Source organism: Triturus cristatus, chromosome 12, assembly GCF_964204655.1.
Source record: "Triturus cristatus chromosome 12, aTriCri1.1, whole genome shotgun sequence".
NCBI lineage: Eukaryota > Metazoa > Chordata > Amphibia > Caudata > Salamandridae > Triturus > Triturus cristatus.
This window is the reverse complement of record NC_140595.1, coordinates 588,178,093-588,205,283: the sequence shown is the minus strand read 5'-3', so window position 1 is coordinate 588,205,283 and position 27,191 is coordinate 588,178,093. Positions and strand designations below refer to the sequence as shown.

At 51.9% G+C, this 27,191-nt stretch overlaps 1 protein-coding gene across 1 annotated transcript in view; it reads left to right on the top strand.

Annotated features, from left to right (window-relative positions):
• The window catches only part of PMFBP1 (polyamine modulated factor 1 binding protein 1), a 2,019,859-nt gene that overhangs the window by 1,859,410 nt on the left and 133,258 nt on the right, over positions 1–27,191 (top strand). The window contains exons 41-42 of the mRNA XM_085636957.1: positions 404–513; positions 642–716. Of these exons, the coding sequence (XP_085493083.1) occupies positions 404–513; positions 642–716 (185 nt within the window). The remainder of the gene's footprint in view (positions 1–403; positions 514–641; positions 717–27,191) is intronic.

The following is a 27,191-nucleotide window of genomic DNA, read 5'->3' as shown; positions in this document are numbered from 1 at the left end:
CGGATCCAGTTTGACGCCTGGGGGTTATTCTAAGGTAAGGAATCTATAACTAATATAAGTCTCTTACAGATATATCGTTACCGAAGGTAAGTAACTTGTTCTTCTGTGCGAGGGCAGGTATGTTTGTTTAGTAGGAGTAAGTGGGCGCTCAGTCTGTGTGTGGTTGGAGCGCATGTGCTTACATTGAGGAGGAGTCATTAAGTGAGAAACGGCGCTAAATGGGAGTGTTGGGAGTCAGTGAGTGTTCAGTTTGTTTACTGAGAGAAAGAAGGCGCTTTGGTGAGCACACATGCAGACCATGGAAGCATTGTGTGCCAGAGTAGGTTCTTCTAAGTGTGCATGGCCGGAGGCAGCGAGTCAGTGTGCCTGTTTGTTTACATTAGTTTCTTTCCATATCATGTAGGTGGAAGCACTGCGGCAATCCCTGGATGCATCACGATCAGACAGCCGAAGACTCCATAGGGAGAGTGAGCTGGTTGTTTCTAATGTGAACCAGTGGGTCAAGGAGCAGAAGTAAGTGGGTCTTCAAACCACAGTCTCTAGTACTCCTCCTTTTTTGCTTCCAGCCTTGCCTTCCTCTGCTTGTTTTACACCATGCTATTGGTTGTTCGCAAATCAGTTATATTTGTGCTTTGTTGCAGGGATGCCAACGAGAAATTGGGGTGCAGAATCCGGGAACAGAGCAAACAGATTGCACAGCTGATGGCTGAGAAAGAGTAAGTATATAAATCCTGGAGTATGGTTTGGGAAAGCAGTTAGAAGTGGATCAATGGGCCTCTTTAGGAAGCCGGCTTTTCTACATAGTGTTCCAAAATTAGGTACACTGTGCAGAAAGTCCAGACGAACCTTATTGGTTTCCAGGGGCTTGCTTTAACAATCCCAAAGTGCTCTATTTTTTGGTAGTGTGGTTGAGCAGCTTTAGGTTTATCAGAGGGGAATTTCTAGGCATTTGTTGTACATACAGAGCCAATACTTGAGACACACACTCTAGAAGAAATTTGAGCCCAATTTAGAAAAATAACTTTAATTTCTATATTAATTTAGACACCAAAATCATCTGAATCACGCAAGTCATTTTGGAGTTCTTGTTTTTATAGAAACACAGTAAAATAGCAAAAGTTGTCAGATTTGAGACATGACCCTTGAATGCGGCAATGTTATCCTATGGGAAAAACATATACTGTATATGTATACTTGCAAACAGTTGTTAGAGTTGATCTCTTGGAGTTAAGGTGCTTAGGGGCCACGGTTTATAGAACCACAAGCAGTTTGATTTTACCTGCCCTGGTGTGTCCAGGTGCAGAGGTCCTGGTCGCGACAGTAGCCTGGAGATCTACACAGTAGTCAGTGGAGAACCCTGTAACAAGAAAAAGGTTGCAAGTGAGCACTTGAGGACAGGTCCGGCAGAACCCAAAGGTGGGCTTGGCTCTTGAGAGTCTGTGGAGCAAGTGGGCACTGTTGGTTGGCTCAGTCTCAGGCTGTGGGGCACAGGTGTTTTGTCCGGCGGGTCATTTGCGTTGGAGGCTCTCACTTCTTGGGGTCGATCTGGTGATGAGGGTAAGCAGGGCCACTCAAGGTGCTGGCCTCAGTGATGCTGACATGCCTCGTCAGTAGGTCGGTCTTGGCAGGACTGGTGTTCAGACTGGACACTTCACAAGCCTTCGCTGCTGCAAGGGTCCGGTACGCATGGTTCAAGCTTCCATGGATGCAAGGAGCATTGTTGGGTTAAACGGAGAACCCCTCTGATGGAGTCGGATGTTATTTAGCTTATTAGCTGCAGTATCGGGACAAATTAAGCGTCGCCGCGTAGACCTCCGTGTGAGCGATGGTTGCTGTGTCACCCAACAATGCTCCTTTTATCCATGGAAGCTTGAAAAAGTTCAGCTATTACGCTGTCCTGATCGTTGATCCCTTTCCAACAATATGCAATATCCTGCATGACCAGGAATCTACATGAAATAGATGCCTTGTGTTGTACTGTCGCCAGAATCGCTGTCCTGAAGAGGCCCCGTATCAAGAGAGGGTCGAAACGCCGTCGACTAAATAGAAGAGAGAGCCTAAAATGATTCACTGTCTATTGAATATAGCTCTCCTTCTAATATTCTCCCAATAACCAATTCCTCACTCGTTACCTTTTTTTACTTATGATTCACTAAGTTCGGTTATGGTCAGTCCACTGGGACTCACAAATCACTCACAATGTATTTATATGCATAGTTTTCTCATGTTTAATATATAATGAAATGCTTTTGTGGTACTATTGAAAAAGTTAAATAAATGTCGCTTACTTCGGCTGAAGAAAGTAATAGCTGACCAACTGCTGTGATGGGCTCTTTTTAGATACAATTTAAGGTAAACTGTACCGTGACCAAATCTAAAGGTCATATTAGATATTATTAGTTTGACTAAGATCAAATCTAAGCAAATAATTATATCTTGCATATTTAAAAATGATTGAATGAGTTCCTTGTGAACACTTGTTGCTTTAGCATTAGTGCTTACCCAGTTCACAAGGACATATGGGTTGCTCTTGTTCTTTGAAATATTTAAGTCCTGTGGGGCCTGTCGCCGGAATATGTCGGTGGCGGACCCCCACGATGTTTGCCTCTACTGCCTGGAGACTGACCACGACTCCCGGGATTGTCGTGCCATGGTCCCCAAGGCCTTGCGGGAACGGCGTAGGAAGTTGCTGGAGGTCCGGCATTCGTCATGCCGCCGCTCCGGCTCCAGGGGCCGTTCCCGGGACCGCTCGCGAGACCGGAGCCGGCGCTCCTCAGGCTCCAAGTCTTCGCCTTTGGATTCCGGTAAGCGACGCCATAAAAAGAAGTCGAAGAAGCGCGTTCGCTCTCCAACCTCCCCCTGTCGCTCCCCGGAGGCGTACGCGGGTGACAGGGGCTTGGCCCTGGCGGCTCCCCTGGAGCCTGGGAGTCCCACGGCCTACCCGCCATACCTGGGTCCGTCGGTGACTCCCGAACAGGTGCAAGAATTCCTTGCTACCATGGACCGCCTTTTTAGGCCTCGGGCTCCCGCCGGCGCGCCTTCGGGCCCCGCGGTCCCGTGTCCAGATCCTGTTTGCCCGGCGGCTCCGCCACCGGCGCCAGCCCCGGCACCACAGGATCCTGTGCCAATGGCTCCGGCCCTGGCGCCAAGGGGTGCGGTGTTGCAGGCTCTGGAGCCGCCCTCGGCTCCACCCTCTGCGCCACACTGGGTGCCATTTATTCCTCCCTTGCCCTGGTTCCAGGACCATTTTGTTCCGGCCTGGGATCCGCATTGGGAGACGGCGCCGGTCCGACCCTGGTCGGCACCGTTCTCGGCGCCGATCATCCCTTCTCCGGCTCCAGCTTTTCCGCCGCGACCGGCTCCCTCTATGCCAGAGGCGGACGAAGACTGGGAAGGGTCCGAGGACCCTCTTGCCCGGCAATGTGACTCCGAGCAGGAATGGGTGGACGACTTGGAGGAGGCAGGCGACCGCGATGTCACCTCTGACCTGGGGTTCGCCTCCCACCGCCTGCGATGGAGGAAGGAGCCTCCTACACGATGGTCCTCCGTCGAGGCCCTCAATCTTGACCTCCCCACAGTGGCCCTCAAGACCAACCTCCTCACCGAGGTGCTCCAGACGGCGTGTACTTCGTCGGAGCCGCTGCTTCCCTTCAATGATGCCCTTACCGACGTCCTCTTGGGCACTTGGTCGAGGCCAGCCACGGGGGCCCCGGTGGATATAAATGTCGCCAGGAGCCAGCGCCCGGTGACCCCGCCTTTTTGACTACTCACCCTACGCCTGAGAGCCTGGTCATTCAGGCCTCAACGTCACAGAGTGCTTTTCCTACAGCCCCGCCAGATAAGGACTCTAAACGGCTGGACCAGTTTGGGAAGCGGTTGTTCTCTGCGGTTAGCTGAGGGCTGCGGTCGGTGAACACCACCTGCTTGTTGGGCCGCTACTCCCATGCGGTGTGGGATGCCGTTCCTCAGGTGTTGCCTCAGTGTCCTGCGGAGGTGCAGGATGTCCTTTCCCAGGCAATTGCCGAGGGTAAGGATGCGGCTAAGTTCACCATTCGGTGTGGGTTGGACAACGCTGACTCATTGGGCAGGGCGATTTCTACAACTGTGGCGTTGCGACGTCACGCCTGGTTGCATTCAACTGGGTTCTCGCCCGATGTCCATAGCTCGCTCATGGACATGCCCTTTGATGGCACCCGCCTGTTTGGCGACAAGGCTGACAGTGCCCTGGAGGAGCGCTTTAAGGATTCGCGAGCTACGGCCAAGTCCTTGGGCCTTTCTACTAAGAGTTCGGCCTCTCTTGGTTTTCGTTCCTTTCGCGGCCAAGGTAGAGGCAGTCGGGCGCGCCCGTCCCCTAAGCCTGTGCAGAACCAGCCCCAGCGCGGCCAGGGTCGTGGTTCCCGCAGGGGCGGGGCGGGGAACCAGCGTGTGGGTCCGTCCACCTCCAGCTCCACTGCTTCCGCCTCCAAACCTTCCTAATCTGAGCTTCGAGGAACACCCCACGCCGGTGGGTGACAGGATCCGCCACCACCTCCCTCACTGACGCGAGATTACATCAGACAAATGGGTGCTGCAGATCATCTGCCACGGTTACTCCCTTCCCTCTCAGTCCTCCCCTCCTGCCATGCCACCTCGGTGCCACTGCATGTCGGGGGATCATTTGGCTCTTTTCCGACAGGAAGTCACGGCCCTCTTGGCCAAGGGGGCCATTGAGTGCGTTCCTGGACCGGAGGTAGGGAATGGTTGTTATTCCCACTACTTTCTGGTCCCCAAGAAGGACAAAGGGGGTCTGCGTCCTATCTTGGACCTCCGGGATGTCAATCGCTTCCTCCGGAAGGAGAAGTTCAAGATGCTGACTCTGGCTCAGGTCTTAGCTGCCCTCGACCCTGGAGACTGGATGGTAGCGTTGGACTTGCAGGACGCATATTTTCATATCCCCGTCCTGCTGGCCGACCGGCGTTCACTGCGGTTCACGGTAGGCAGCGATCATTTTCAGTTTGCCGTGCTCCCCTTCGGCCTTACCAGCGCCCCTCGGGTGTTCACGAAAGTGATGGCGGTGGTTGCAGGTCGGGGGTGTCAGTCTTCCCCTACCTCGATGACTGGTTGTTGAAGGCGGGCTCGCCCCAGACAGTCGTCATCCACCTTCAGACTACGGCCGAACTCCTGCATTTGCTGGGGTTCTCCATCAATGTGCCGAAGTCGCACCTGAGTCCCTCTCAGAAGCTCCCCTTCATTCGAGCGGTTCTGGATTCGACGTTGTTTCGGGTTTATCCTCCCGAGCTGCGAGTCCGGGATATTCAGGCTATGATTCCGATCTTTTAGCCTCTGTCCCGGGTTTCAGTCAGGATGACCCTCCGGCTTCTGGGCCTGATAGCCTCCTGCATCCTGCTGGTGACACATGCCAGATGGCATATGCGGGCTCTGCAGTGGGACCTGGAGTTCCAGTGGGCGCAACATCAGGGCAACCTGTCCGATCATGTCCAGATCTCGGAGGGCACCGCACAGCAGTTGCAGTGGTGGCTCACAAATCGCGATTGGGTCAGTGGCAGATCCCTCTCCCTTCCCCAACTGGAGCACACAGTGGTGACAGATGCCTCCCTCCTGAGATGGGGAGGCCACTTGGGAGAGGCAGCGATCAGAGGCATCTGGTCTCCGGTGGTGTCCCGGCTCCATATCAATCTGTTGGAGCTTCGGGCGATCCGACTTGCACTGAAGGCATTCCTTCCCTCTGTCCGGGGAAGTGTGGTGCAGGTGTTCACGGACAACACCGCCGCCATGTGGTATTGCAACAAACAGGGCAGGGTGGGGTAATGAACCCTATGTCAGGAGGCTCTGCGCCTCTGGACGTGGCTGGAACATCAAGGCATTACCTTGGTGGTTCAACACCTGGCAGGTTCTCTGAACGCCAGGGTGGACGAACTCAGCCGCCGGTGCATGATGGATCATGAATGGCGTCTGAACTCGGACGTGGCGCAAGGTCTCTTTCAGCAGTGGGGAGAGCCTTGGTTAGATCTATTCGCCACCGAAGAGATTGCGCAATGTCATCAGTTCTGCGCGTTGGAATTTCCAAGGCGGCACTCGCTCGGCGACGCTTTTCGTCACGAGTGGAGTTGCGTTCTATTGTACGCCTTTCCGCCTATACCACTTCTGCCCAGAGTGCTGAAGAAGATTCGGCGCGACCGGGACCAAGTCATTCTTGTGGCGCCGGATTGGGCACGAAGATACTGGTATCCCGAGCTACTCAGCATGGCGGTCGATCCCCCGATCCGTCTGCCTCTTCGGGAGGATCTTCTGTCGCAGCAGCAGGGGACGGTCCTCCACCTGAACCTGTCCAGCCTGCATCTCCATGCGTGGAGATTGAGTGGCAACAGTTGACAGCCTTCGCTCTTCCTCCCGAAGTCTGTGATGTCATTCTGGCAGCCAGGCGTCCCTCCACTAAAATGGTATACGCCTGTAGGTGGAACAAGTTTGTGGCATGATGCACAGCGAATGCTGTGGATCCCCTTTCTGCCCCTTTTTCTGAAGTCTTTCTGTTCCTTCTGTCTTTGGCCCGGCAGGGCTCTGCTCTGGGCACTATCAAAGGTTATCTTTCGGTTATCCCCGCCTTTTTACGGCTTCCAGATCAGCCTTCTCTTATTAAGTCCCCGGTTGTTAACCATTTCCTGAAAGGCATTACGCACCTCCCGTGCCGTTCATAATGCCTCAATGGGACTTGAACCTTGTCTTGACCTATCTGATGTGCGCTCCCTTTGAGCACATTCATAACTGTCCTTTGCGTCTTCTCACTCTCAAGACGGCTTTCCTGGTAGCTATCACCACTGCCAGACAAGTGAGTGAGCTCCAGGCTCTTTCTTCCAAGCCTCCTTTCCTTTCGGTTCATCCGGACAAGATGGTTTTGAGGACCCGTCCTTCTTTCCTGCCAAAGGTTGTCACGCCCTTCCACATCGGGCAGACCATCACTTTGCCCACCTTCTTTCCGCCTCTGCATCCTTCAAGAATGGAGGAGAGGCTCCACTGTCAGGACCCGAAACGTGCACTCGCGTTCTATCTGAAGCGTATGCAGCAGTTCTGGGTGGATGACCAGCTCTTTGTTGGCTACCTGGGCGCCATAAAAGGTCATGCTGTGCACAAACGGACCATGTTGCGGTGGGTTGTTCTGTGCATCAAAGCATGTTACTCCTTGGTGAGAGAAGTTGGCCTGATGTATGATGTCACTAGTTCTAGTGTATGTGAGAAGTTGGCCTGATATGTAGTGCTCACTATTCTAGTGATCACTGTGTATCATTCCAAACGACCCTTATTGATGATTGGTTGTAAGTCAACCTTTTAGACCAGCTATCCTAGTAGCGTGGATACGAGCAGTCTTAGGCTAAACTCTAGAGGGCGTGTTAAGCCAGCTGTTTACCATCACATATACCCCTTGAACACCAAGTGAAAGGACACCACACAAGTTGTTATGAAAATAAAAGGATATTTATTTATAACAAGACTACCCTGGCTCTTTATGAGTCAGGGAGCTAAGCACACTACAAAACTCTTAGGAAAATACTTCAGTTGCACAATTTACACAAATGCCCGAGGGGCACGAGAAACCATCTACACTAACAGTGAAATGCGAATGGTTAGAGTCTGGAGGTACTGATTCCGGAGTGATCCGATCAGTGGGACTAAACGAAAAAGGAACTGGACACTTGTAGAGCGAACCTGCGATGGAGCACCGAGATGCTCGAGTTACCTAGCCCGGAGGCTGCGGCTGCGTGAAGTTCGGCAAGATGTCGGGAGTCCTCGTGTAGTCTCAGGAGCCTGAAAGAAGAAGTTGCTGGCAGGCGACCAGTGACGATGTTCAGAGCGATCCAAGCCTGGATCGGTGATGAAGGAAACCTGAAAGCAGAGGGGACTCAGTTCTCAACCGCTAGCCAGCGATCGTGTGGGTACCAGGAGGGTACCGGCTGAAGTCACCTCGACCAGGTGAGTGGGTGACGTCGGACTCGGCTGTTCCTCGGGCCAGGAGGCGCGGCGGCGACCAGGATGGAGGGCGAGCTGTCCCACGAAGGTGTCTGCTGTCGATGATGCTGGGCCCAGGCAGGGGCAGCGGATCTTGGCAGTGGCAACCCAAGCGGGGGAGTCAAGATGGCGTCGGGAGTGGACCAGGAGGGTCCGTGGTACTCCTCTGTTGAAGGGGAGCAAGAGCCAGTCTGGAGCAACCAGACTAGTGATGAAACAATCGTGGTGCGTCGTGAAGAGGGCCACAAGCCGGTCGGCAAGTGGTCGAACAACGCGGTGAACAGCAAGGAGCGGAAGGGCCCCCACGCAGATCTCGGGGATGCTGGGGAGGCAGACTTCGATGCTGGAGCTGCTCAGGGTTAGGGCTTCTCAAACCCTAGGTGCACTCACTCGAGGGTCCCTCGGTGGGCGTGCTAGATAAGCGTCGTGCAGGTTCTGAAGATGGCCGGTCCCGCAGGTCTCGTCACACCTACGACTCTCAGCTGGGCTGATGAGGTAGGTAAAAGGTCAGAGATGGCAGGGAACTCGGGTCTCGTCGAGCTGGGCAGTCTTGATCCGTAGGAGAGACTTACAGCAAACCGCAAGCGCTTAGATGGTGCCTGCTGGTGCAGGGTGGCTACTCCTTAGCCACAAGGGAGAGTCTTCAGAAATAGTCAAGAGTTCCTTTCGTGGAAAGTGGTTCGTGATTCGGAGTTATCCGATTATCTGATTATCCAATTTGGGAAGGGGACTCGCTCCTACCTTTATTCTAAGAAAAGGGGCTGGCCCGTGACTAGGTTCTACCTATGGGTGGAGCCAGGAGGGGGGTGGTTACACCCCTATCCTTTGTCCGGCTTCGCGCCAGCTCAGGGGCTGGTGTGCCCCCGAAACTGGTTTGAGCCGGGCTATGCACAGTGAGCACCGGGGTGCCACTTGCAATCACCTTCCTTTCAGCCCTGCCTACCTGGGATACACAAACCCTGTCTGGGACGGTGCTAACACCGCCCTCGACAGGAAACCCTTTGTCCAAGCTCCCCTTGCTGGAAGGTCCCCCAGCAGCAGGAGGTCAGACTTGTGTCTGGTGGCAGCATCCATTTTGTGATGCTGAGGCTTGAGTCAACTTTAACCGGGGTTCAAGGTTACTTCCATGTCGTGTCCCTCTAAAAGGGGGGAATGCTAACCCCGTCACCAGGACTGGCGAGGGGTTTGTATTCCCATTCGTATGACACCTTACTCGACATGTGTAGGTGATGTGAGGCCAAAGTTAGCAAATAACCGCCAGGATTATAATGCATTAAAAGTAGTTGGCCCGCGTCACCATGGAACGGCTATTAGGACTTGGTTCCGCAAGCCGTCGACGGGCTCAGCTCGCGCCAGAGCACCGTCCCACATGATTCCCTGCACTCTGCCTTCAGGATTGATAAGGCCTGCTATAGGAGTGACTGATAGGAATCCATGTGTCCATTTTAGGGTTTAGGTGTAGGAATACTACACCTACAGCAACGGGTGATTACACCACGTGGCCCCAGCTGTCGTGCAGCCAGTTGTGTCAGATTTGGGCGGCCATTCCAGGGGTGGCATAATACATGCTTCAGCCCCTGGTAGGCCCTGGGTACACCGATGCCCTGGATACCTGTGGTACGCTGAGACAGGGACTGACAAGGCGGCCCAGTTCCAATTAGTGGATGCACCTAACGTACATGTGTGTTAATTTCGAGAGAGAACAGCTAGGCTGTGGGTCTGATTGGCAGGCCCACAGCCGGAGAAAGTCGTAAACCAATGAAGCAAAAGCAAAAAATCTGGGTGATCATAGGATTGCAGACCCTACTCTCCTACATGACCCCCCCCAAACTTTGGGACAATAAGCTAACCTTGACCAGGTGAGTCTTCTTGCTCTAAGTGGAAATACCTGGAGAGCCCATCTGCATTGCCATGATCAGTGCCAGGTCTATGCTCCACTGTGAAGTCCATCCCCTGTAGGGAAATGGACCACCTAAGTAGTTTGGGGTTTTCACCCTTCATTTGATTTAGCCACAAGAGGGGCTTATGGTCGGTCTGAATCTTGAAGTGAGTGCCAAACAAGTATGGCCTCAACTTCTTCAGGGCCCAAACCACAGCAAAGGCCTCCCTCTCAATAGCTGACCAATTCTTCTCTCTGGGGGTCAGCCTCCTGCTAATAAAAGCTATGGGCTGGTCATGACCATCAAAATTCAGTTGCGATAGAACAGCTCCCACACCCAGCTCCGAAGCGTCTGTTTGGACAATGAATGGTTTGGAGTAGTCTGGACTCTTTAGGATAGGTGCTGTGCACATGGCCTGCTTTAGGTCATCGGATGCCTTCTGACAGCTTGCTGTCCACTGAACTTTTTTTGGCATCTTTTTACTTGTCAGGTCGTTTAGCGGGGTCACAATGGATCCATAATTTCTGACAAATTTCCGGTAATAACCAGTCAGGCCCAAGAAAGCTCGAACCTGAGTCTGGGTGGTTGGAGGAGCCCAGTCCTGGATGGCCTGTATTTTGCTCTTCAATGGTTGAACCTGGCCTCCACCTACAAGGTGGCCCAGGTATACAACCTGTGTCTGCCCTATCTGGCACTTGGTGGCCTTGATAGTGAGGCCTGCCCTCTGCAGGGCCTCTAACACTTTCCTCAGGTGGACCAGGTGATCCTCCCAGGTGGAGCTAAAGACAGCGATATCGTCCAGATACGCCGCACAGAAGTCGTCCAACCCAGTGAGAACTCGATTCACCAGCCTTTGGAAGGTGGCAGGTGCATTTTTCAAACCAAAGGGCATTACCACGAACTGATAATGCCCACCCGGGGTAGAAAATGCTGTTTTGGGCTTGGCCTCCTCAGCTAACCTGATTTGCCAATACCCAGCTGTCAGGTCAAACGTACTTAAGTAGTTGGCCGAGGCCAACCGGTCGATAAGTTCGTCTGCTCTTGGTATCGGGTGGGCGTCGGTCTTAGTGACCGCATTGAGACCTCTGTAGTCCACGCAAAACCTCATCTCTTTCTTACCGCCCTGGGTGTGAGGTTTCGGCACGAGCACTACGGGACTAGCCCAGGGGCTGTCCGAGGGTTCAATGACTCCCAGCTCCAACATTTTCTGCACCTCTGTCTTGATGCAGTCTCTGACATGATCAGGTTGCCGATAGATTTTACTCTTTACGGGCAGACTGTCCCCAGTGTCGACCTCATGGGTACACCACTTGGTCTGACTGGGTGTCAGAGAGAACATATGTCGAAAGGATTGAAGAACCTGTTTACAATCCTCTTGTTGATGTCCAGAGAGGCTGCCACAAAAGACAACACCATCTACTGATCCATCGTCAGGGTTCTGAGAGAGCAGGTCGGGGAGAGGGTCACTCTCCTCCTCCTGTCCCTCATCTGTGGCCATGAGCAAGCCCATGCCCTCCCTGTCGACATATGCCTTGAGCCTGTTTACATGGAGCACCCTGTGGGGGCTCCGGGGAGTTCCCAGGTCTACCAAGTAGGTGACCTCTCCCTTGCGCTCAATGATCGTGTGGGGCCCAGACCATTTGTCTTTGAGTGCTGCTGGGGCCACTGGCTCCAGCACCCACACCTTCTGTCCAGGCTGGTACACAGTCAGGACAGCCTTTTGGTCGTGCCAAGCTTTCTGTAATTCTTGGCTCGCCTCCAGGTTTTTAGACGCCTTTTCCATGTACTCCGCCATCCGCGAGCGGAGACCGAGTACATAGTCCACAATGTTTGATGCCGGTTTTCTGAGAGGTCTCTCCCATCCTTCCTTTACCAAACAAAGGGGTCCCCTTACAGGATGTCCGAACAGAAGCTCAAAAGGGCTGTAACCAACCCCCTTCTGCGGGACCTCTCTGTAGGCGAACAAGAGGCAGGGTATCAGGACATCCCATCTCCGCCGAAGCTTTTCAGGTAGTCCGTGAATCATCCCTTTTAGGGTCCTGTTGAATCTCTCAACAAGCCCATTGCATTGTGGGTGATAGGGTGTGGTGAACTTGTAGTTGACACCACATTCCTTCCACATAGCAGTCAGATATCCCGACATGAAGTTTGCACCTCTGTCTGAGACGACCTCCTTAGGGAAGCCCACTCTGGAGAACACTCCAAGTAGGGCCCGTGCCACCACAGGTGCTGTAGTGGTCCTAAGGGGAATAGCTTCAGGATACCTGGTGGCGTGGTCCACCACCACCAGTATAAACTTGTGCCCTGATGCTGTCTGGGGTTCCATTGGTCCGACAATGTCGATCCCCACTCGTTCAAAGGGTACCCCCACCACTGGTAGTGGTATGAGGGGGGCCTTTGTCGTGCCACCTGACTTACCACTGGCTTGGCAAGTGACACAGGAGCGGCAAAACTCCTTCGTATCTTCGGACATGTGGGGCCAGTGAAAGTGTGGAACAATTCTGTCCCAAGTCTTATTCTGGCCTAAGTGACCTGCAAGGGGAATCTCGTGGGCCAAGGTGAGAAGGAAACCTCTCAGAGACAAGGGGATGACCAGCCTCCTGGTCGCACCAGGTTTGGGGTCTCTTGCCTCGGAGTACAGGAGTCCATCGTCCCAGTACACTTTGTGGGTACCTGTGGCGTTCCCTGCAGCCTCAGCAGCGGCCTGCTGTCTGAGGGGTTCAAGTGAGGGGCAGTCTAACTGTGCCTTCCCCAGGTCTTCCCTGGAGGGTCCCCCTGAGCCCAGAAACTCAACCTGACCAGGTTCAAGCTCTTGCGGCTCAGTTTCCCTCAGTTCTTTAAGGTCAGCCTCCTCGGAGACTTGATCCACGACCTGGGGCAAGGGGGAAGGCGAAGCCTTACCCTTACTGCTCCTTTTCTTGGAAGGTGTCTGGTCCGTTCTTCCAGGATCCAGCACCTGTTCAGTGGGGCATCTTTTGGCCTGTGACCTGGTCACAGCAAGGACATGTGCTGGCAAGCCTAACATCTCCATGTGAGTCCTCTGCTCCACTTCTGACCATTGTGACGTTTCCAAATCATTGCCCAACAGACATTCTACGGGGAGGTCTGAACTAACCACAACCTTTTTCGGGCCACTTACCCCTCCCCAGGAGAAATCAACAACTGCCATACTGTGATTGGTAGTGACGTTGCTGGCATTGGTCACTAGGTAACTGGTACCTAGCATGATCTGTCCAGGGTCCACGAAGTTAGGCGTCACCATGGTGACACTGGCACACGTGTCCCTGTAGGCCTGAGCCACTCTTCCATTTATCAAAGGTGTCTGTCTGTATTTGCCCAAAGTATTGGGACTAGCCTCAGGGGACATATCCATATCCCCTGTACAGACAAGGACGGCCTGAGTGAGCGTGCCGACTAAGTCGTCACTCCCCTCGGTTCCCAAGGTTAACCCAACTAATGCCTTGGGAGGCGCACTACCACTGCTGACTGTACTAGGGGGCGCAGGTGCCTTAGGGGCTGCAGTGGTAGGAGTTTGCCCTCCTTTCTTGGTGCACTCACTAAACCAGTGAGTCTTACTTTTACAGTATTGGCACCACCTTTTTGACTGGCCTTCTTGAGTCTTCTTCTTCTGTGAAGCCTGACCCCCACCCTCTTTGGTTTGTTGGGGACCTGTCGAAGACTACTGGTCATTTTGTTCGTTCTTGTTACCCTTTTGGTCTGCTTTCTTCTGACCACCCTGGTTCTGATTCTGGTTCTGCTTGACCCTTGTTCTGACCCATCTGTCCGCCTTCTTTCCCAATTCTTGGGGAGAGGTCAGATCCGAGTCGACAAGGTACTGATGCAACAATTGGTTCTGACAGTTGTTTAAAATCTGTTCTCGCATGATAAGATTGTACAATCCTGTGTAATCAGTAACCTTGCTACCCAGCAACCAACCTTCCAAAGCCTTAGTGGCACAATCGACAAAGTCAGCCCAATCCTGAGACTGAATTTTCTGGGTGTCCCGGAACAGCACCCGGTACTGTTCCGTGGTTAAGCCGAACCCATCAATCAGTGTGTTCTTCAGGACTTGGTAGTTGTTAGCATCCTCAGCTCTTGTAGTGAGGAGCTTGTCCCTTCCTTTACCTTCAAAGGAAAGCCACAGTATAGCTGCCCACTGACTTGGGGGGACGCACTGGACAGTGCAGGCCCTCTCCAAGGCAGTTATCCACTTGTGGATGTCGTCCCCTTGTTTAAAGGGGGGCACTATTTTACTCAGGTGTCTAGTGTCTATACCCCTGTCTTTCTCTCTATTGAGAATGCTGCCACCAGTGGGATCTAACCCACTTAATTTCTGCTCTCGGGCCAAGGCAAGTCTTTCTTTGGCGAGGGCAAGTTCTTCCCGCTCGATCCTCAGATTGACCTCCCGCATCTTCGCTTCATGCTCCCTCCTCTGAGGGGAAGTCATCCCTCTCTGAGAAGATGCCTGAGAGACATGTGTATGAACCGATCTGCCAGAGCCTCTGGAGAGAGACCTAGCTCGTCCGTTCCCAAGGTTAAGCCTGCTTGAGCGTGGGCCCGGGGCTCCCCCAGCTCCATTCTCATGCCTGCTTAAGTTGGTCCTTGTAAGCCTGCCGACTACCACTGGACCTTTGTCTGCCTCGTCTCCCGATAACTCGTCCTCGTCCTCCTCCTCTGTGTGGAGGTCGAGGTCTGGGTCACCGAGGGTTCCCTCTAAGGGCGGCATGTTCCCATCTGCACTGGGGGGACCTGTGTTAGATCACCTCCTAGCATCGTACGCCTCTAAGAGACCTATCAGAATTGCGATGGTAGGGTTAGAACCCTGGTTTAGCTTCCTGGAGGCACACAGTTGTCGCATCTCCTTGAAGCTAAGAGTTGCATATCGTGACACGACCTGTGGAGGGTCACTGACCACTAAGGGAGTCTGCGAAGACTCTCCGTGGATCGACATGCTTTTCTAGTGAGGTGTAAGTGTTGCACCTACCTACACTATGGGTTTACCTACTGATCCCTTGCTAAGAGTTGTAGTCAGGGTGTGCTAAGCCCTGTTACACTACAACAGCCGGTTCAGTAGAACTCGGAGTATTCTAAGTTAAGTTATATGTACCTGGGTACTTATGTGATCTTTCACTGCGATATTCTTAGGATACGTGTGTGGTAAAACAACAGCAAGCTCAAATCCCAACCGCTGCCACCAATGTGAGAAGTTGGCCTGATATGTAGTGCTCACTATTCTAGTGATCACTGTGTATCATTCCAAACGACCCTTATTGATGATTGGTTGTAAGTCAACCTTTTAGACCAGCTATCCTAGTAGCGTGGATACGAGCAGTCTTAGGCTAAACTCTAAAGGGCGTGTTAAGCCAGCTGTTTACCATCACATATACCCCTTGAACACCAAGTGAAAGGACACCACACAAGTTGTTATGAAAATAAAAGGATATTTATTTATAACAAGACTACCCTGGCTCTTTATGAGTCAGGGAGCTAAGCACACTACAAAACTCTTAGGAAAATACTTCAGTTGCACAATTTACACAAATGCCCGAGGGGCACGAGAAACCATCTACACTAACAGTGAAATGCGAATGGTTAGAGTCTGGAGGTACTGATTCCGGAGTGATCCGATCAGTGGGACTAAACGAAAAAGGAACTGGACACTTGTAGAGCGAACCTGCGATGGAGCACCGAGATGCTCGAGTTACCTAGCCCGGAGGCTGCGGCTGCGTGAAGTTCGGCAAGATGTCGGGAGTCCTCGTGTAGTCTCAGGAGCCTGAAAGAAGAAGTTGCTGGCAGGCGACCAGTGACGATGTTCAGAGCGATCCAAGCCTGGATCGGTGATGAAGGAAACCTGAAAGCAGAGGGGACTCAGTTCTCAACCGCTAGCCAGCGATCGTGTGGGTACCAGGAGGGTACCGGCTGAAGTCACCTCGACCAGGTGAGTGGGTGACGTCGGACTCGGCTGTTCCTCGGGCCAGGAGGCGCGGCGGCGACCAGGATGGAGGGCGAGCTGTCCCACGAAGGTGTCTGCTGTCGATGATGCTGGGCCCAGGCAGGGGCAGCGGATCTTGGCAGTGGCAACCCAAGCGGGGGAGTCAAGATGGCGTCGGGAGTGGACCAGGAGGGTCCGTGGTACTCCTCTGTTGAAGGGGAGCAAGAGCCAGTCTGGAGCAACCAGACTAGTGATGAAACAATCGTGGTGCGTCGTGAAGAGGGCCACAAGCCGGTCGGCAAGTGGTCGAACAACGCGGTGAACAGCAAGGAGCGGAAGGGCCCCCACGCAGATCTCGGGGATGCTGGGGAGGCAGACTTCGATGCTGGAGCTGCTCAGGGTTAGGGCTTCTCAAACCCTAGGTGCACTCACTCGAGGGTCCCTCGGTGGGCGTGCTAGATAAGCGTCGTGCAGGTTCTGAAGATGGCCGGTCCCGCAGGTCTCGTCACACCTACGACTCTCAGCTGGGCTGATGAGGTAGGTAAAAGGTCAGAGATGGCAGGGAACTCGGGTCTCGTCGAGCTGGGCAGTCTTGATCCGTAGGAGAGACTTACAGCAAACCGCAAGCGCTTAGATGGTGCCTGCTGGTGCAGGGTGGCTACTCCTTAGCCACAAGGGAGAGTCTTCAGAAATAGTCAAGAGTTCCTTTCGTGGAAAGTGGTTCGTGATTCGGAGTTATCCGATTATCTGATTATCCAATTTGGGAAGGGGACTCGCTCCTACCTTTATTCTAAGAAAAGGGGCTGGCCCGTGACTAGGTTCTACCTATGGGTGGAGCCAAGAGGGGGGTGGTTACACCCCTATCCTTTGTCCGGCTTCGCGCCAGCTCAGGGGCTGGTGTGCCCCCGAAACTGGTTTGAGCCGGGCTATGCACAGTGAGCACCGGGGTGCCACTTGCAATCACCTTCCTTTCAGCCCTGCCTACCTGGGATACACAAACCCTGTCTGGGACGGTGCTAACACCGCCCTCGACAGGAAACCCTTTGTCCAAGCTCCCCTTGCTGGAAGGTCCCCCAGCAGCAGGAGGTCAGACTTGTGTCTGGTGGCAGCATCCATTTTGTGATGCTGAGGCTTGAGTCAACTTTAACCGGGGTTCAAGGTTACTTCCATTTCGTGTCCCTCTAAAAGGGGGGAATGCTAACCCCGTCACCAGGACTGGCGAGGGGTTTGTATTCCCATTCGTATGACACCTTACTCGACATGTGTAGGTGATGTGAGGCCAAAGTTAGCAAATAACCGCCAGGATTATAATGCATTAAAAGTAGTTGGCCCGCGTCACCATGGAACGGCTATTAGGACTTGGTTCCGCAAGCCGTCGACGGGCTCAGCTCGCGCCAGAGCACCGTCCCACATGATTCCCTGCACTCTGCCTTCAGGATTGATAAGGCCTGCTATAGGAGTGACTGATAGGAATCCATGTGTCCATTTTAGGGTTTAGGTGTAGGAATACTACACCTACAGCAACGGGTGATTACACCACGTGGCCCCAGCTGTCGTGCAGCCAGTTGTGTCAGATTTGGGCGGCCATTCCAGGGGTGGCATAATACATGCTTCAGCCCCTGGTAGGCCCTGGGTACACCGATGCCCTGGATACCTGTGGTACGCTGAGACAGGGACTGACAAGGCGGCCCAGTTCCAATTAGTGGATGCACCTAACGTACATGTGTGTTAATTTCGAGAGAGAACAGCTAGGCTGTGGGTCTGATTGGCAGGCCCACAGCCGGAGAAAGTCGTAAACCAATGAAGCAAAAGCAAAAAATCTGGGTGATCATAGGATTGCAGACCCTACTCTCCTACAGTGTACACCTTATATCAGTCCAAACAACCCTTATGGTGATTGGTTGTAAAGTCAACCTTATAGACCAGCTATCCTAGTGGTAGCATGGACAAGAGCAGTCTTAGGCTAAACTCTGAATGGCATGTGAAGCCAGCTGTGATACCATATATAATCCCTTGAATACCAAATGAAAGGACACCACAACAGATATATATATATAAAATAAAGTGTATTTATTCTAGACAAACCCTCAGCACTCTTTATGAGATTAGAGGTAAGTACAACACAGTCTTATTTAAGCATACATTAAGTCACACAGGTAAGTAATACAGTTCGGCCCTAGGGGCCACGCAAACCATATACTAAAGAAGTGGTATAAGGACCACTGTCACGGAAATAGGATAGGCCTAGGGAATCGCTGGGGATACACTACACTAGCAACAGTTAGGAAGTGGGAGGCCCACGGGATTCAGGTGCAGAGTGGAAACACTCACGCGTAATGCGTAAAAGTCGATAGAATTACTAGCAGTTAGAAATTAACAGTTTAAGGACACTTCTGAAGCAGCTAGAGAGTCGAGACTCGGAAACTAGACCCTAGGATAGTCACTACCCTTGTGAGCACCGAAGTACCCAAGTTACCTAGCCCACGGGCTGCGGGTGCATAGGTGTGAACTTGCGTCGGGTTTCGTCGTGGACTTCTATGGATGCCTGAAGAAAAGTTGCTGACAGGCAGTCAGTGAAGAGTGTCCGGTGGATCCCAAGGCTGGGATCAAGAAGAGAGGAGACCTGCAAGCAGAAGGGACAGAGTCAAGGTCACTAGCCAGTGACCACGTGGAACCAGGAAGGAACCAGGCGATGTCGTGAAGATTGCATGTGAAGGTGAAGCTTGTCGCTGCAGCCACGGGGACCAGGAAACATCGAGGACAACCAGGACCAGGAGGCGAGCTGTCCCACGAAGGCTCTTGCTGTCGGCGGCGTCGAAGTTGAACTAGGACTCACCAAGCCTTGGCAAGCGGAACCCACGAAGAACGGAGGACTTGCTTCTGGTGCAGACCAGGAAGGTCTGGGGTGCTTCTCTTTTGCAAGGAAGCGGGAGCCAGTCTGGAGGAGCCAAACCAGCAGTGAAGATTTCTGGATGCGTCGTCACAGAGGCCACTAGCCAACGGGCAAGCAACCGGACAGACGCGGCAAGCAGGAAAATGCAGAAGGGCCCCACGCAGGACTCGTGGAGTGTGGGGGGCTGATCTTCGGTGCAGATGGTGCTTGGGGTTGGGGCTTCTCAATCCCTGGTGCACAACTTCGAGGGTGCCTCAGAAGCTGCGCTGGAAGATACTAGCCACTTTTCCCAGGTAGCCGGTCCCACGTCTCTCGTCGCCTCCACGGATCTCAGCTCGGCTGTGGATGTGGATCAGGGTCGGAGAAGTCTGGAAGTCAAGGCTCTGGTCGGGCTCTACAGTCGGTCCCTCGTAGAACTTCAGCAAAGCAAAGGGTAGTCTCTTGATGGTGCCAGTTTGCACAGGGTAGCCACTCCTTGGCCACAAGGGAGATTCTTCAGTCTTCTTCTTTCGTCGAATGTCGAAGGTCCAGAGTTTCTGTTCAAGTTGCAGGTTCAGGATAATCTAATCTCCTGGGGCCCAGCTACCACTCTTATCCAAATCTGGAGGGCTGGGTTACCTTCTAGGTCACGCCTTATGGGTGGGACCTGGTCCAGTTTCGCGCCAGGACTGGGGCTGGAGTGCCCCAGCACCGGTTTGAACTGGACTATGCACGGGACACCTTGTGTGCCCCAGGCATGTCTCATTCTTTTCATCCCTCCCTGCCCCAATACACTAAGGCCTGTCTGGGGTGGTGCTCGCACCTCCCAAGGCAGGAAACCTATTGTCCAAGCCTCCCTTGCCGGGATCACTCCCAGCAGCAGGAGGTCAGACTCGTGTCTGTGGTAGCAGCATTCATTTTGTGATGCTGGGGCTCTGGTTAACTTTAACCGGGGAAGTAGGTTACAACATGTCTTCTCCCTCTAGAAGGGAGGAATAATATCCTCATTGCCAGAAATGGTATGGGGGTATTATTCCAAAGTGTTAGACACCTTACACAACATGTTTTGATAAAGCCAAACCATAGTTACCATAACCGTTTAAGATTATAAGGCACTTTAGGAGTATATGGTAGGCTATATCATAGAACAGCTATAAGGACATGGTTCCGAAAGCTGCAGACAGGCTCAGCTCATGCTAGAGCAACATCTCACATGTTACCAAGCACTCTGCCTCCAGGATTGTTAAGGCCTGCCATAGGAGTGGCTGATAGGTACACATGTGTCTATATCTAAGGTAGGTATAGGAATATTACACCTAAGCAAGGAGTGATTACACGACCTTGCCCCAGCTGAGTGATCAGCCAGTTGTGTCATAATGGAAGGCCAGGCCAGGGGTGGCATAATACATGCTGCAGCCCCTGGTAGGCCTAGGGTACACCTATGCCCTGGGTACCTAAGGTACACTGTACAGGGGCCAATAAGGTGATCCTAACCAATTGGGTTATGCACCTAAAGTACATTGCATAAATTTAGAGAGAGAACAGCAGGGCTGTGGGTCTGATTGGCAGGCCCACAGCCACATCTAAGTCGAAAACCAGTGAAGCAAAAGCAAAAAGTGGGGGTGAACATAGAAAGCAGACCCTACTCTCCTACACTGTACTGATTCCAAAGAGAGACGAGACTCTACGACCTATCCTAGATCTCAGACCTCTAAATACTTACATACATTCAGACCATTTTCACATGGTAACCCTTCAACAGGTTCTTCCACTCCTCTCCCAGAACGACTTCCTCACCACTCTGGACTTGAAAGACGCATACTTTGACATCCCAGTACACCAGGCTCACAGAAAGTACCTCAGATTTGTGGTGGACGGGCAACACTACCAGTTCAAGGTGCTCCCGTTCGGCGTAACAACAGCACCAAGGGTATTCACCAAGTGCCTAGCAGTAGTGGCTGCACACCTCAGAAGACAGCACATTCACGTCTTCCCATACTTGGACGACTGGCTAATAAAAGCCACGCCCTACGAACAATGTGTGCAACACACGGCCGCTACAATCCAACTGCTTCACCAGCTAGGGTTCACAGTGAACCATCAAAAGTCCCACCTGGTACCATCACACACAAAACAATACCTCGGTGCTACCATAGACACCTCAAAAGCCATAGCCTATCCCAATCCTGCCAGGATTGCAAACATACAGGCTCTGCGTCAGAAATTCATATTTCAACACTCTCTCCCAGCAAGAGTGTTTATGCAACTGATAGGGATGATGGCCTCTTGCATTTTCATAGTGCCCCATGCAAGACTCCAGATGCGTCCACTCCAAGAGTGCTTAGCGCGCCAGTGGAACCAGGCCCAGGGGCAACTGACAGATCTGGTGTTGGTAGACGGTCGCACCCATCGCTCTCTGCAGTGGTGGAACACCACAAACCTTTCCAGAGGTCGACCGTTCCTGGACCCGGTTCCACAAATAATCCTGACAACAGACGCATCGCTCTCCGGCTGGGGAGCTCATCTGTTACATCTCACAGTACAGGGCACATGGACGCCGCAACAGAAGTTACTCCACATCAACCATCTGGAGTTACTGGCAATCTTCTTTGCCCTAAAATCCTTCCAGACGCAGATTTCAGGCAAGGCAGTCCTCATTCGCACAGACAACATGACTGCCATGTACTACATTCAAAAACAGGGGGGCACACACTCTCCACAGCTCTCTCAATTAGCACAGAGCATAAGGAGATGGGCAATTCCACAAAAAATCTTTCTCCTGGCTCACCAGACAAACGCAGCAGATCCACGAGTGGGAACTTCAACCACAGGTTCTTCACCCGTTCTTTCAGATGTGGGGGCATCCACAGATAGACCTCTTCGCCACCCACGAAAACAAAAAATGCCCTAGCTTCGCCGCCAGATACCCACACCCATTGTCCAAAGGCAATGCGATATGGATGAACTGGTCAAACAAATTTGCATACGCTTTTCCACCTCTCCCACTAATTCCATTAGTGGTGCGAAAGCTACAACAGCATTCCCTAACACTGATCCTAGTAGCTCCAACATGGGCCAGACAACCGTGGTACACCACACTGCTGGAACTCTCGGTAGTACCACACCAAAAGCTGCACCTCTCACCATGCCTCCTAACCCAGAACCATGGAGAGATCAGACACGCTCAGCTCAACCTTGCGATCTGACTCCTGAGGTCCTAGAAGTCGGATACCTTAACCTTCCCCCTGATTGCATGAATATTATCAGGGAAGCTAGACGCCCTACTACTAGGGCATGCTATGCTGCAAAGTGGAAAAGATTTGTTGTTTACTGCCACAACAACACAATCAATCCTTTAAATGTGTCCATACAGCACATCATATGTTACTTGCTCCATCTACAAAGGTGTAACCTAGCATATACTTCCATTCGGTTACACCTCGCAGCAATTGCTGGTTATTTACAGAACAGGCAGCACCTATCACTTTTCAGGGTGCCTGCTATCAAGGCCTTTATGGAAGGCCTCAAAAGAGTAATTCCACCCAGGGTACCACCCTCACCTGTCTGGAACGTGAATATAGTTCTCACAAAGTTAATGGGACCCCCTTTCGAACCATTACATAAATGTGAGCTGCAATTTCTCACATGGAAAACAGCTTTTCTAGTGGCCATCACTTCCCTCAGAAGGGTTAGTGAAATACAAGCACTCACTATACAGGAACCTTTTCTCCAAATGCATCAGAACAAGGTTGTACTCCGCACCAACCCAAAATTTCTACCCAAAGTCATTTCTCCATTCCATTTAAACCAGTCGGTAGAATTACCAGTCTTTTTCTCAAAACCTCAAACCGTTGCGGAAAGGGCTTTACACACACTGGATTTTAAAAGGGCCTTACTTTACTACATCCAAAGAACACAACCTTTCAGAAAAACCAAACAGCTATTTGTCTCTTTCTCTCCACCACATAAAGGCAACCCTATTTCTAAATCAGGGATAGCTAGGTGGATTGTAAAATGCATACAGATTTGCTACCACAAAGCAAAACGAACGCTATCTGTTCCCCCTAAAGCCCACTCTACAAGGAAGATAGGGGCTTCTATGGCTTTTCTAGGAAACATACCACTAGATGACATCTGCAAAGCAGCGACATGGTCAACACCGCACACTTTCACAAAACATTACTGTGTAGATGTGCAAACCAAGCAACAAGCTAGTGTGGGCCAGGCTGTACTAAAAACACTGTTCCACACAACTGCAACGGATGCCGGTGGTCGCCGCTAGGGTTGGGTACTGCTATATAATCTATGCACAGTGTATAATCTGCAGCTCATATGCCTCGAACGGAATATGCTACTTACCAGTATGCATCTGTTCTTGGCATGTAGAGCTGCAGATCTATACACGCCCACCCGCCTCCCAGGCTACCTGTATCCGTTCCAGTCTATCTTATTTAGATACAACACACATGGGTTTCTTTACTGTTACTACTACGCTCCATCTTTCCCTGCTGGCGAAAAACAATCTGAGGATGGAGCCGAAGCCCATGCGCAATACGAACCAAAGGAGGAGTCACCGACCTCGTGACTTCCAAAGACTTTCCAAGAGGAAAAACAAACTGCAAACATCCGGGCCCAACACCAGATGGCGATCTATGCACAGTGTATAGATCTGCAGCTCTACATGCCAAGAACAGATGCATACTGGTAAGTATCATATTCCTTATCTATGGTGCCTCAGAAGAAACCATGACCCGAAGGCCTGTCCCGACTGCTGCACCATGCATCCAAAGGCCTTAAGGGAGCGACCCCTCAAGCTTCTGGTGACTGCCACTCAATGCCAGAGGTCCAAGTCAAGAGGAAGGTCCCGGGAGTGGTTGCGGAGTCCGAGGTCATCGTCCACTCCAAGTCGTTGAGACTTTCAGGTAAGTCTCGGTCTAACAAAAAGAAGTTGAAGCGTGCTTCGACTTTACCTCCTACGTCGGCCAATGAGATGAGGGAGCGTATCCCAAGGCCTGGTTCCACTGTGGAGCCAGCACCTGGGCTGACTCTGACCTTCCCTCATTTCCATGAGCCGGAGCGACCCCGCGCTTTAATTCAGGAGTTTTATGAGGCCATGGTCCTCTTATTTGAGCAGCCCGTTCCCTCTGGCCTGCCTTCGAGCCCCGCAGGTTTGTGAGGGGTCCCTACTAGATCCACACCTGCAGTTGCAGCGCAAGTGGTGCCCTAAGGATCCAGAAATGAATCCAGATTGGCCCCGGTCATGCCATGTCGACCTTTCCCGGAGCTGGTCCCAAACCCGATACTCCCGGCGCCTCCAGCGCCCACTGGCAGCATCATCCCCATTCTAATCCCTGACTCCGGCACAGAGTCGGAGAGACGGCATCCAATGCCGGTGTTAGATGGGAGCCATCCCTTCCAGGTCGGAGCCTGAGCCCTATTCCTATGGCCTAGGACTCTGGGAAGAATGGGAGGGGTTGCTGGACCCTGAAAAATATGAGCCTTATGAACCCTTGAACAGGTGTGAGAATCTGGGTGGAGTCAGTGGACAGGACACTTCTCCAGATACTGGCATGCTTTCTCCCCATACCATGGCTACGGAGGAGGGAGTGTCATTCGCAGTGGTGGTGCAGAAGGGCGGCTGAGGTCTTGGACCTTAGCTTGCCCTCAGTGGCAGTCAGGACTAATGTCTTGACAGAAGTGCTTCATCCAGGAGTGTCTCCTTCCGAACCACTTCTCCCATTTAATGAAGCACTTACTGATTTCCTGCGTGGGACCTGGTTAAAGCCAAGCAAATGGGCTCATGCGAACAGGACAATTGCCTGCCGCCACCACCCTGCTCCAGGAGACCCAGCAAGCTTTCCAGCCTCTGTGTGGCCATGGACTCAGTTCAAACCGACCCCGTGGGTCAGGTGGCCAGCTGTCGGATCATCTGCACAGCGGCCACTTGGTCATCCCTTCACAAATATGCTTAGCACTGTTGCCTGGATTTAGATATGAGGAGGGATGAGCATTTTGCCTAATCTGTATGTGCAGACTTCCTAGTATAACCATCCATCAAAGCCCTCATCCTGCAGGTGGGTATTGTTTGGGAATCTATTCAAGAGATGATAAATCTTCAGGTAGAAGTATCCATCCGGAGAAAATGTTACTTACCTTCAGTTATACTTCTGATGAATACTCTATCTACCTGCAGATTCCTCACGGATCCCTTCCACCCGAAGGATTGTTATGGATACCAGTAACAAGTCCAGTTTCTTATGTTGTTGCACTGCACTTCATAATCTGATGTCATTCTCATCCTGCCGCTTCAGTGGCGTGGAAAAATATGGATGGGAAACTGACGTCTCAACTGAGGCACGCTTTATAGCTCTTGCGATGTCACATGGACATCACTTCTGTTGGGGTAGAGGTATTGAGAAAAGATTTTCCAGACCAGCGTGACATCTGAAGGAGTACTTCAAGAGATGAGGAATATGCAGGCAGAAATATTGTAAGTATGTTTTTTTCACTCCTGCCAGCTTGGTGCTGTAGCACGTAACTCATTCTGCCTGTTTGGCCAATATACACATGCCTTGTGGGACATGACCAGTGTGAACTTGCCAGTGGTCAGAAAACCGTAGGCACTCCCTGGCTCAAATAAGCCCTGATGGGCAGGATGTAACAAAATAAGTTGTCCAAGAAGACCTAGATCTGAAAGAGACAATTTGTTATAGTTTCCTTACCTTAGAATTACTCCCAGGCGTAAGACTGGATCCGGAGAATTTTTTCGTCAGCACTACCCCTGCGCGTCAAAAGGTGGCGTCGGTCGGCTCCGCGTTTGTCGTTAGCGTTGTGGTCGCCGGGATGACATCACGGCACCTACTTAGATGACGACCTCGCGCGCTGACGTCAGTTTTTTCTTTTTTCGCGCCAGCCAGGGCAGATCCGGAGAGAGCGGTACCTCCAGTCACTTTTTGACTGACTTTTTGTCGATGTTGTTTTTGAGTCTTCGACTCCTGCTGCACTTTAGGGATTCCCGGCTTAAAGGCTTGCGGTTCCTGCCGACGGTTGATGTCGGTGACGAATCCGCACCGCATGTGCCTGTTCTGTCTGGAACCCGACCATGACTCCTGTAGGAGAGTGGGATCTTCTTCACATGGGTACCCCCACTGTTTGCTGGTGTTTTACTGTTTTTCGACCTTAGTATGGCTGTGGCCCTGCTAATCAGGACCACAGCCTAGCTGCTTCCTCTCTAAAATGGTTTGCATGTACATTAGGTACATATCTAATTGGTTTCTGGAGTGCCTTATAAGCCACTAGTATATGGTATACTATGTACCTAGGGCATAGGTACCTCAGAGGCCTACCAGGGGCTGCAGCATGTATTATGCCACCCCTGAAAAAGCACTCCAAAATGGCACCACAGGTCTGCTACTGCAGCCTGGGTAAGGGTGTGCTTGCACCCCTTACAGTGGTATAGGCTACCGATATCCACACATATATACAGACACATTTAAACCTTTAAGCCACTCCTATGGCAGGCCTTGACAATCCTGAAGGCAGAGTGCTTGGTTTTATGTGAGAGGGTGCCCAAGCATGAGCTGAGCCCCTCTGCAGCTTTCGGAAATACTTCCCTATGGCTGTTCTGTGATACAAAAAATGTTGAAATAGTCAGCGCACTCAAGTTCTTAACAAAAAGAATCAATTGTTTAGACACAAGAATCAAGTGTTTAAACTCATTATGCAAAATCTAGCATGCAAACCAGATGAAGGTAGCCAACCTTAGAAACAAAAGAAGGAACAGGTGGACTGCCACCTGTATACTGGATGCACAGCTGTAGGAGAGTAGGGTCTGCTTTCTATGTTCACCCCCACTTTTTGCTTTTGCTTCACTGGTTTTCGACTTAGATGTGGCTGTGGGCCTGCTAATCAGACCCACAGCCCAGCTGTTCTCTCTCTAAATTCATACTATGTACTTTAGGTACATAACCCAATTGGCAAGGATCACCCTCTAGGGCCCTGTACAGTGTACCTTAGGTTCCCTAGGGCATGGGTGTACCCTAGGCCTACCAGGGGCTGCAGCATGTATTATGCCACCCCTGGCTGGCCTTCCATTGTGACACAACTGGCTGATCACTCAGCTGGGGCAAGGTCGTGTAATCACCCCTTGCTTAGGTGTAGTGTTCCTATACCTACCTTATATATAGACACATGGGTAACCTATCAGTCACTCCTATGGCAGGCCTTAACAATCCTGAAGGCAGAGTGCTTGGTAACATGTGAGATGGTGCTCTAGCATGAGCTGAGCCTGTCTGCAGTTTTCGGAACCATGTCCTTATAGCTGTTCTATGATATCGCCTACCATATACTCTTAAAGTGCCTTATAATCCTCGCGGTTATGGTAACTATGGTTTGGCTTTATCAAAACATGTTGTGTAAGGTGTCTAACACTTTGGAATACTACCCCCACCCCATTTCTGGCGGTGAGGATAGTATTCCTCCCTTCTAGAGGGAGAAGACATGTTGA